Source organism: Periplaneta americana, chromosome 5 (genome assembly GCF_040183065.1).
Source record: "Periplaneta americana isolate PAMFEO1 chromosome 5, P.americana_PAMFEO1_priV1, whole genome shotgun sequence".
In the NCBI taxonomy this organism is placed as follows: domain Eukaryota; kingdom Metazoa; phylum Arthropoda; class Insecta; order Blattodea; family Blattidae; genus Periplaneta; species Periplaneta americana.
In genome coordinates, this window is record NC_091121.1 from 153,775,422 (window position 1) to 153,787,198 (window position 11,777).

The window sequence follows — 11,777 nt, forward strand, 5'->3', positions numbered from 1 at the left end:
CATAGGAGCAAGCACGCGCTTCAGAGCTCAAGAGAGCCTGAGCGCTTTAACAGCAGAACGGAAAGAGAGAGATGAAAGAGGTGGTATATGCCGCTTGGTCGAGCTATATTCAGGGATAGCCAGCACTGATTCAATAGATAAAGGGAAGAGAACTTATTAAAACTGTATCCATTTTAATTTTTAGATTTGCCTGAGAAATATAATTACATTATAAGAATGTAAGTTTTAATTTTAATGCTCATTTTTCATAAGTTTGCTTTTTCTTTTTCAAAAGAATTTTCAGATATAGGCCTATTTATTTAGTTATTTTCAGTAGGTTATTTTACGACGCTTTATCAACATCTTTGGTTATTTAGCGTCTGAATGAGATGAAGGTGATAATGCCGGTGAAATGAGTCCGGGGTCCAGCACCGAAAGTTACCCAGCATTTGCTCATATTGGGTTGAGGGAAAACCCCGGAAAAAACCTCAACCAGGTAACTTGCCCCGACCGCGAATCAAACCCGGACCACCTGGTTTCGCGGCAGACGCGCTGACCGTTACTCCAAAGGTGTGGACTATTTATTTAGTAGTATTGCAGGTAGTGAATAATGTTCTCGTAAATCTAATAAGCTTATACCGTAAATACGTATTACTGAAGATAGTGTATTACAAATTTTGAAAATATTCGCATGGAAAATGTTTGTAAGGAAATGACTTAAAAAAGCAACTACTGTTACATCATAAGCAAAAGATATGTGCCCTTTTTTTGTAAAAATATCAGCTCTATAGCTTCAGCAGATTTCGAGAAAATCATTTAATATTCTGATGATAGGAAGTTGCTCACCAATATCACCTTAAAAGCATAATGCGATAAGAGTTTTGTTACGGAATATTAGTTACACTTAAAACATATACAGTACCTAGGTAACTTTGCTTTGTATTGTAATGTTGTTTTGATTAGTTCATTGATTGATACCATCAATATAAATTTCAACTTACCATGTCATACTCAGTCTCTTACTTTGGGAACATCACTTTCTTTATGAATGATGTGATTCATTCACTTAGTACAGTATAGTTGTACTACTATGGAATATATGTGAATATTCCTTCATAACCCTTTATTATGTTATTGACGTTTAAAACACAACTGAAATATTAAGAAATTGGTGTTAGTACTTTTGTTTTAAAGACAATATAGAGAATATCAAACGAAAATAAGCCATATAAAAATAACGACATAAAATTTCACGTTACGTTTGAAGTTTGTGCACCACTGTTTTCTTAATCCAACAGGCTGCTTATTCCTCCTTCAATACCCAGCACTTGATGCCCGCGCACGTCGTCAAGGTCAGAAAAATGCGCTTGCTTCGACATCACTGCTTTACTATATGAACATCATGATCAAAATATAAACATTTCAATCAAAGTAGCATCTTTCTCGTATATGAATTATCTCACTGAATACAATTCGTGCTTTATATTTTCTGTGATAATTTAATTGAGCTTCTAAACTCATGTATGTTGTCATGAGATAATTTTTTCTCGACCTTCCGTCTCGAAAAAAGTATCATAACATATATTTGTTAAGTTCAATTAAATTATCGAGAAACTGCCAGTACTCCTTGTATTATAGAAGATAATTTTTCAATTTCTCTAGTACGCTTTATTTGTAGCTGAATACTTAGTTGAGATACAAACTATTTAATAAAACAAATTTCTTGAGTATTTTGACAGTAAATACCAATTGTTCATGTGAGTTAAAATCTCCTTAGAGGGCAATGACTTTACGTGCAGCTTTTTTCCCCCCCGTTATGATCTCATTTCGTTTCACTCCATTAGCCTCTCTGAAAATACAGGAACAGCGAAGTAAATAAACAAATATAATTTGTGCGTACGCCAGTCTTGCCGTCAACGCTCCACGGAGATCATATTGCCTATCTGTCCGACCAGCCTGGCCGGATGTTCGCCTAATTTCTGATGGCTGACACAGAGCGCTGCCTGTTCCGTCTCCAAGCAAGCAGAAAAAATAAACACTACCCTTCTAGTAACAACTAAAAAAATGTGTTGGAACACAGGCACTCCCTGTCTCTTTTTATACATACACGATGCTTTGTTTATAGTTTCTTGCACGCCCAGAGTAGATCGAAAAAGGAATTTATGAGATAATATTCCACATTTCTTGTTATTATAATTCTCAATAACTCATTCCTAACCAGCGTCAAGTAGTTTCCTTAAGAGTGTGTGTGTGTGTGAAGGAGAGGAAGGGTTGCCTGGGAAGTAATTAAATTACTCTGTTACTGAAGACAGTTTTCTTGTGTTGTCTGCGTTATATTCAACGTTATCTGCGTTAACACGGGATGCGACACGTTCACAAGAATTAAGCACACTGTTAGAGAATTAAACTAACAGCTACTCTGAAAATGTGAAGTTTATCGGATGTTGTAAATTAGTTTCGTAATGTAAAGATTTTATATAATTAATTGTACTATAAATTTTGCTTCACAATAGAAATTATTAACAGACATATTTTGTAATTATTAATGTTAAATATATGCGAGTCTGGAGAAGAAATGTCCGAAGGAAGTGAAATAGGGAGAGGAGTACGACAGCGATGCCCTTTATCATCTACCCTGTTCCACATCTATTTGGAGGATTTGGTGAAGAACTGCTTTTAGAACATGGAAAGGCTTAAAGTAGGAGGAAGAAGAATAAAGTGCATGAGACTTGCTGATGATACTAAAGGATACGCTACTGGAGCTAAATGACAGCTGTGAGTAGTATGGAATGAAGATAAATGCAAACAAGACGTAGAACCATGTTTTTCGGAAGAAAAATAAAGAAGGGGTTAAACCTGCGAATTCTAAACGAGGCAGTAGAGTAAATGGACAGCTTCAAATACTTGGGGTGTACCAGAAGCAGTAACATGAGCTGCAAAAGTCAAAAGAAGGATAGCAAAGGCAAAGGAAGCTTTTAATAGAAAAAGAAGCATCTTCTGCGGACCTCTGGAAAAAGAACTAAGCAAGATACTAGTGAAGTGCTTTGTGTGAAGTGTGGCATTGTATGGGGCAGAAACATGAACATTACGACGAAGTGAAGAGAAGCGAATAGAAGCATTTGAAATATGGATATGGAGAAGAATGTAACGTGTGAAATGGACAGAAAGAATAAGAAATGAAGCTGTGTTCGAAAGAGTGGGTGAAGAAAGAATTATGCTGAAACCGATCAGGAAGAGAAAAAGGAATTGATTAGGTCACTGACTGAGAGGAAACTGCCTACTGAAGGATGCACTGGAAGGAATGGTGAACGAGAGAAGAGTTCAAGGAGAAGATATCAAATGATAGACATTAAGATACATGGATCAAATGCGTAGACTAAGAGGTGACACAAAATAGAAAAGATGGGAGGATGTTGGGTTTGCAGTGAAATATCTGCCCTTGAACAGAAACTTGTATGTATGTATGTATGTATGTATGTATGTATGTATGTATGTATGTATGTATGTATGTATGTATTATGTTCCAGTCTATAATTACTGTGTACAATTGTATTATATCACTAACACTTGCAAAACTGACTGAAAAACACACTGGATTGAAGAGACCGAAACTGAATATATTTAATAATGCAAGCATTAAATTTTAATGAGTGTAAAGCTGTTGCCTCCCCGTATAAAGGTTTGTTACATTATTATTTTAAGTGGAACAAAAACTAAACTTTTGTATGTAATTTTATATTATGTGTTCGAATTGAAGAATCTAAATACTGAAGATATATTGTATTTTAGCTCTTCACACCAATTGAAGGGCTCAGAGCCATAGTGGGCCAAGTGCCATTTATTAAAAAGAACTTGAGGTGAAAGACTTCAAGGGGTTACGTACAGCTTACAACAGTAAAATTTTCGAAATATTCAACATATTTTTCCTCCATTACTGTATCATGTACAATAACGAAAATTGGTATGTGCAAAACACTGTCCTTTTACTATGTGAAAAAATATATATATTTTTACGACTTAAAAAATTACTTATATATATTTCATTTTAAAAAATTCATAATCGTGGTAGTTTACTGTGCAGTGATGAAGGGTTTTCCTCATAACTCATAAACTTGTTAATTTTTTCATGTTCTCTCGCTTTTATTTTATTGTTGAAAGTCATTTTTACAATATCATGCTCTTTCAAATACATTCCTTAATAAATAATATATTTTTTTATTTTATATTAGAATAAAATACTGATATTTGACTATTTTAATGAATTTATTTTTTATCAGACAATCTACAGTGCGTTCGTACAGTGTGGACCACTAAAACATTGAAATTTGAAAATTGTAGTTTCAATAATTGTTCCTTTTAAAATTATTCATGTTTATTTTTTTATTTAATCATCCTTAATTAAAAGTTTTTTTTTGTTTATTTCCCTAATTAAAACTTTTCTAACACTTGTTTATATTGTTTAGGTTATGTTATAACGATCCGGCCGAACTACGAACGCACTGTATCAAAGGTAGAGAAATGATCTTGCATCATATTGTAGATATGACATGCATAAATACACACACAAAATTTCATCACAGAATTTTGAATAGTTTTTTTAGTTGAGTGGGAAACGCTCCATCACTGCACAATGAACTAAATTTTGAAAAAAAAAAAAAAAAAAAAAAAAAGTAAATCATTTTTTTTAATCGTAAAAAGATTGTATCATTATCCATTTAAATTAAAACAGACGCTGGTACAGACACTCATTCTACCTCACTTCGATTATTGCGACGTTTTGTTCAGTGATCTCAGGATTGATTCCGCTCAGAAACTACAGCGTGTTCATAACGCGTGCGTCCGCTTCATTTGTAATGTTCGATACTATGATCATATCTCACCTTCTTTCAAGAAGTTATCATGGCTTAGGTTACATGAGAGGAGAAATCTGCACTCACGTTCTCTCTTATATCGAATTATGCACTCTTCATCCCCCTATTATTTATTCGTTCGATTTCATACTCTCTCTCGCTATCATAATATTAATACTCGATCACAACGCGATAACACGCTAGAAATTCCACTTCACGCATCGTCTCTGTATTCCTCATCCTTCACTGTTGCTACCTCTCGTCACCGGAACTCTCTGCCGCCTGAAGTCAAGGGCTGCCGAACATTGAATTCTTTCAAATCCAAGTTAGAAAATTATCTTATGACGAGTTGCCAAACTAACTTACTATTATGACAAGTGTTGTATTGCATGTTTCCACGTATTCACATTTTTTTATGTTCTAATGATATTCAACTTATTTTATATTTTTGTTTTCATATTTTCCGATAATGTTATATCTCTAATGTGATAAGTTGAGCTATATATAATCTTAATTTTCCTTATTGTGTGTACTTAGAAATATTGTATTCACTGTATACTTTGTACTGCATTATTTTATTACTACTACTACTACTATTATTATTATTATTATTATCATTATTACTATTCTTATTATTATTATTATTATTATTATTATTATTATTATTATTATTATTATTATTATGAATAATTGTCTTTTTTTGTATGCCTCATTTATTTTGACCTGCTGTTCACATATTATTATGCTTTTTTCTTTCTTTCTGTATGTTATATATTATGTCTGATTTCTTCTTATTTGTTGTTTATTTTTTATTATTATTATTATCTTATTCAGTTTTGTGTGTAAAATTGTAGTGTAATTTGTAAATTTGTAGTGTTTTTGTAACGCAGTCTTTACTCCTGGTTGAGTGTTAGAGAAGGCCGTATGGCCTTAACTCTGCCAGGTTAAATAAATCATTATTATTATTATTATTATTATTATTATTATTATTATTATTATTTCTTCATATAGCAGAAGGACAGTGTTCTACACATACTAATTTCCATTATTGTACAAGATACAGTAATGGAGGAAAAAAAATGTTGAATATTTCGAAAATTTTACTGTTGTAAGCTGTACGTAACCCCTTGAAGTCTTTCATCTCCCGCCTAGTACTGCAGAACAAAGGGTAATGGAAGAAAAAATCCAAGTGAAATATTTCAGACTTCTTATCTGATTCTGTTTCCATTAGTTTAAATTGAAGGTAATCGTGAGGTCGCGAAGGCGTCTGACCTCCTCATGTTGTCAAATCATTACAACAATTAAAGACCCTCTTCCTCTTATTCCAGAGCCAGCTACCCTGCAGCATAGGTGGATCGGGTGGAGCGCCGAATGTACTCGACGAAACGCCAATAACTACGAAAGGTCAGGCTGCTGTGCACGGCAGAGAAAAGACAAATTGCTATTGGGCCGAGGAAAAAGCGATTATAACCCAATTCCAAGTACGTGATAAACCGGGGAATTCAAGTTCCTGTGAAATATGGGAGCTTTTGCTAGTACATGCATTACAGCGTCTCTCTCTCTCTACTACTAGGAAATGTTCAGCACAGCTGTCCTGCATCACTCATGTTCAACACTTGTATTAACTTGAAAATTACTCTTGACACATGTAAAGACACTCAGAAGTTCAAGCTAACGTCAATAAGATGGAAGAGTAGGCCACGAGGGATTTACCCTTTAAGTCGAGCACAATGCTACACCGATAAATACTCTTAAAGACGACTTAGGATCTATGAGGCTTATGGTCTAATCTAGATGGGCCCACACACCCGTACTTCTTTTTATACTCGTTTACGAAAGCAACACAGATGTTTACCTCGTGTTCTTTTTTTATATCATACACGTCACCGTTATGTATGGAAGTACTATTCGACTGTCTCTAGTTTCTAGTTTTTCACTGTATGTCAGTACCAACTTTAACGTTGCGTGTTTTGAGAAAACTATACAGCCTATTTTATTTGTTGTCAGTTACGTCGTACAGATGATCTTTTTCTTCGGAAATGCTACAGTAATTATATCTAGTTTCTACATAATTTTTCGTAGGTGTACATATCAGCTCTAAAGAAAGTTGAGCGTGTCATGGTCGTGGGTTCAATACCACCTAGACCTTAGTATGTGCTGTATAAAGACGACGCCCATCGTCTTAAGAGTTTCACAGTACGCACGCATATATACACTGTAGGGCAGCCGTGGTGAGAACGTGACTCGCGAGACATTGGGGCTCGCAGTGATATCTGTGCTTCTAACCTCCGCCAACCCCCACCCTCTCACTCAATGGAGTCAAACTCCGTTCCATTTGTATTTGTCTCTGATCTGCGAGTGGCATATCTCTCTCCCGAAACCATGTACGAAAGTTCCAAGTAGGATGGGAGGACGCATTTTTTTTCTGTCAATATGATGAGAATATTAAATGTATGATTTGTTCACAAGTATTACGAGGAAAACGGTTGTATAACATAAAACGGCATTATACTACATGTTGCTGATGAAACATTAAAAGGTTAAGTGTATCATCATCATCATCATCATCATCATCATCATCATCATCATCATCATCATCATCATCATCTCTGTACGTCGACCCTTTTTCAGCAGATGTACGAATAATGCGGTTAGCTCTTCAATTTGAACTCACTGACTTACTATGTGATGTCAAATGAAAGCTAGATGTAAGGACTTGACAAATGTTGAACTTTCAAATCTTTGCCAAAAAATAAATATCCGAAGCTTCGTTCTTTCGCTTGCTCTGTTGAAGCCATGTTCGCTATAACTTACGTTTGTGAAAAATTATTTTCAACAATGAAAATAGTAAAAACCAAATTTAGATCACGACTGACAGACAAATACCTTTGTGATAAACTACGACCGGCAGTAAGTGACATAATTCCAGATTTTGAAACTTTGTCGCAGAGACATTCTGAAGACAGTTAATTTTAGGTTGTGATATTATTCATTTATAGTTAATTTCTTTCTTCGTTACACGTACTAAACATTAGTTTGTAGCCTTGTACTGTATAAAATTATATTTAAGTGCTTGACGTAAGGAAAATGAAAATCCGTTAATAAGTCAGACAGTTGCTTCACTTCCCCTTCGGGTGTTCGCCTCCCTCCATAGGTGTTATGCACGTTGCAGGTTACACAGTGACTCGGCGCACGATTACATTTTCACCACCGCTGCTGTAGGGTAAAGGTGGGTAAAGATTGGTAATATTGTGATACTAATAATATTATGATAGTTCTTTTGATAATTTTTTACAATTTTACTGAGCGAGAGGAAGATCGGTTTTTTGCGTCAACATATTAAGGGAATGTTCGTGGACAGGTTTCTGCACAAAACCGGTCCTTCTTTGGCTCAGTAAAATTCTAAAAAATTCTCAAAAAGTACTATCAGTATCACAATATTGCCACAGTCTAATATATACAGTCACAAAGCTTGAGTTGTAAGGGTGCTAGAAACAATAGACTGTGGCGGTACTATTTCGCATTGTCTGTAATGAGGCGATATTAGCGACCCTAGTAGTTAGCAATTATCTATGGATGCATATTTACTACGTACTGAGCTCGTGACTGTATATACTAGACTGTGACATTACCAACCTTTACCCTATATTGAGAACTCCAAGATATGGGCGTACGGTAAAGCTCGTTAGAATATGAAAATTGTCGTGAGACGCCACTTTGCAATTTTCGTTACAATTATAAATGCTGTGCAACTCCTACAATATATTTAATTTAATATTCTCTTAAATAGGAACAACATTTCATAAAATATGTATAATGTAATGTAAACCAGTTTAACATTCCAAAATGATGGCTCTAGTATGATCAATGATCAATACACTAAATATCTTCACACAAGAGCCCAAATGAACCGGTTGCTTCCGTTTTTTTTTTTTCATTGCAACTCCATCTGAATACTAACTAACCCGACAAGGAGATTATAGAACACACTTGCTCGAAGAAACCAACCTAGCACCCTTCTGTAATGACTCGAAGTTGTAGATGGCGGGATCTTGGAAGTGCAAGTCCTTTCTAACCTAATTTTTGTATTATTTAGCGTATTTATTTCATTTACTAATTATATTATAGGCCTAAGCCTATAATTAAGAACTCACTGTGTTGAGTGTAGTTGTATTTTAATTTTAATAAACAGAATTAATTTCCATGAAAATACCACACTTATGCAAAGGACTCTGACAACTACAAGTGTCAAGGCCTTAAACGTTTAAAAATAATCTGTGAATTATCCACACAAGTTACGTAATATTGTAATGTATTTCACTGTCAAGAGATGGGTACAATATTACCACAGTTTAGTATATACAGTCACGAAGCTTGAGTTGTGAGGGTACTAGGAACAATAAACTGTGCCGGTACTATTTCGCATTGTCTATAATGAGGCGATATTAGCGATCCTAGTGGCTAGCAACTATCTATGGATGCATATTTACTACGTATAGAGATTCGTAACTGTATATACTAGACTGTGAAATTACTGTTATCATCATCATCATCGGCCGAGTTTGAGAAAATCTAATGTATTTATATTTTTTGGAGAAAAGTGATACAACCGACCATGCACCACGACATGACGTCTATTATGCTAATGTATTAATCTATACATTGCGTTAACTACAGTTATCAATAAAAAACTTCAGTTAATGACAATTTTAGAAGAAAAAGTAGACTAGTTTCAGTTTATAATAAATCATGAAAAATACGGGCGTATCTTAAAAAAAAAATAGAATTCTCTCCGAAAATCAGCACATTGGTTTATGTGAACTGAATTCATAACAGTGGAAATCGTGGGCATATTATTCAACATCTTCATGAATACCAAACTCATTTACAATAACTGCATCTATTTGCAATATAAAATAATGTTGTCTCCTATTTTAAAAGAAACAAGTAGTAAATATTTCATTAATTCTGAAGGAAAGCCTCTCTATGGATTTTAAAAGTTTTAAGTAGGCTTATTCTATATTGAATTCCGATATGCGTAGATTGTTGCGGGGGGGATTATAGTTTTACATGTTTTAGATTTTTAAAGTTACGTAGTTTTGGACAGTAGCGCAGTGTTATGATTGTTGGTAGGCGATGATTACTGCTTGGTGGCGATCGGACTGGCTTAGGTTGGGTTAACTTAGTTTAGCTTGGGTTAGTTAAGGTTAGGTTAAGTTAGTTTAGGTTGTGATAGGTTATGTTAGGTTACAGTTGAAATTACGTGTTTCCGAAATTTGTTTATATCACCTTTCGAAAGTCAAGCATAAAATCATCGTTTGTGAAAAAAAAAAAAAAATTAATTACGGAGTGGTGGTCCTCTAGAATTACCAATATTTCAGTAAGTTAATTAATGTTAATATATTTTATAAAAAGAAGACTACACTCAAAACATATTTTAGGCTATAAGGGTCTGTAGTTCAGAATTATTTATTGTACTTTCCCTTTTATCTGAACTGTAATAACATTCACAATATTTTTTTAGGATGTCATTTTACTTTATATTGTAGTCAACTACAATCCTAGCATACCTACATAATAATTCAGTTGTTAAATTAGGACAAATGTAAATGAAGATTAACTATCACAACAACATCTGCAAAATAAAATAGTTCTTCTCCTAACCTCTCATTCGTCAGATCACTATCGGGGAACAGCAACAATAACAATGCACGCCTATACGTAAATAACAGAGTCATGTGTGACTCGTAACTGAACGCACGTGACAGTGTCACGACAGAAATGAAGATACCATTGTAACCAATGAACTTGACTTACCCCGTTTCATCCGCCACCAAATGTTCCAACATTTGAATTTTCAACATGGCCAGGCAGTAATCCTTGCACAAATCAAAACACACTCACAGCACCGCACAACACAGCACTGAATGACACACTGGCAAGCAGGCGAGCAGCTGATGTCTACTTCCTACCATCGCTACGCACGCTTTACAACTTTCGTGCTTGTTTCTCGGTCGAATCCGCCGCGGCCTCTTCACTGGCCTGTTCAAACAGCGTGACTGCAGCGCTCACGTACGTAGGCGGTGCCTCGAGAAAACGCATATAAAACATAAATACTGTATCTCGTAACTTGTCCAGCACTCCCTAGTATCTGCCGCTCTATGAAACAACGTGAGGACAGCGTGTTTTCAAACAGCAGTTTGGTGTTGCTTGAGAAAGGCTAGTCTTAGACAGAGGGAAGGAAATTAAAACATTAAATTTAGTATATATTTCATTGGAAATTCAGCCTAAAGGATAGTGATCATCACGAAAAAGAAAAATGTGAATGTCATTTCCACTATGATGGTAATAATAATAATGAATCGTCCTCCATAGTAGAGTATTACTGTTCGACTATTCCAAACCGGCGAGAGCAATGAAAGCCCTTAACATGATAACCAAAGCTCGGAACTTGGGGACTTGTGTCTTTGCACGTGGTTAAGCGACAGGACTCCAATACCAACAAACTCCCGCTTCCAGCACAGAGGTACTGTCAGGTCTGATGGAGCAACGTATTGATAGTATTACGGTAGGTTGAAACACGTAATTTTTAGCATATAATATATAATAAAAATAAACATGAGAAATACTCGTATATCAACTTTACTGTTCTCCTCTGTACATTTTATTACAGTGTATGACTACGTACATTCCAAGATTTTCGAACCCATAAATTCTTCGCCTGTTAAACCTGATATGAAACGAGAAAAATTTATTTCCACGTTACATCAATTGATGGGAGCAAACTTAAAATACTGAACGTTTTCACTGTCACTGTTTTCTGTTCGATTTTCAGCAGTTGCTAGCTGATCTCGTATCTGAGAAAAATAAGTATATCCTAAATTTTTCTCGAAAATAGTTTTCAATTTGTGTGTCACTACTAAGGCAGCTCCCTCTATACTTGATCCA

At 35.0% G+C, this 11,777-nt stretch overlaps 1 protein-coding gene across 1 annotated transcript in view; it reads right to left on the reverse strand.

Moving 5' to 3' along the window:
- Positions 1-10,828, reverse strand: part of RapGAP1 (Rap GTPase activating protein 1) — a 1,064,866-nt gene extending 1,054,038 nt beyond the window's left edge. The window contains exon 1 of the mRNA XM_069826681.1: positions 10,647-10,828. Within this exon, the coding sequence (XP_069682782.1) occupies positions 10,647-10,693 (47 nt within the window). The 5' untranslated portion in view covers positions 10,694-10,828. The remainder of the gene's footprint in view (positions 1-10,646) is intronic.
- Between the last annotated feature and the right edge of the window lie 949 nt (positions 10,829-11,777).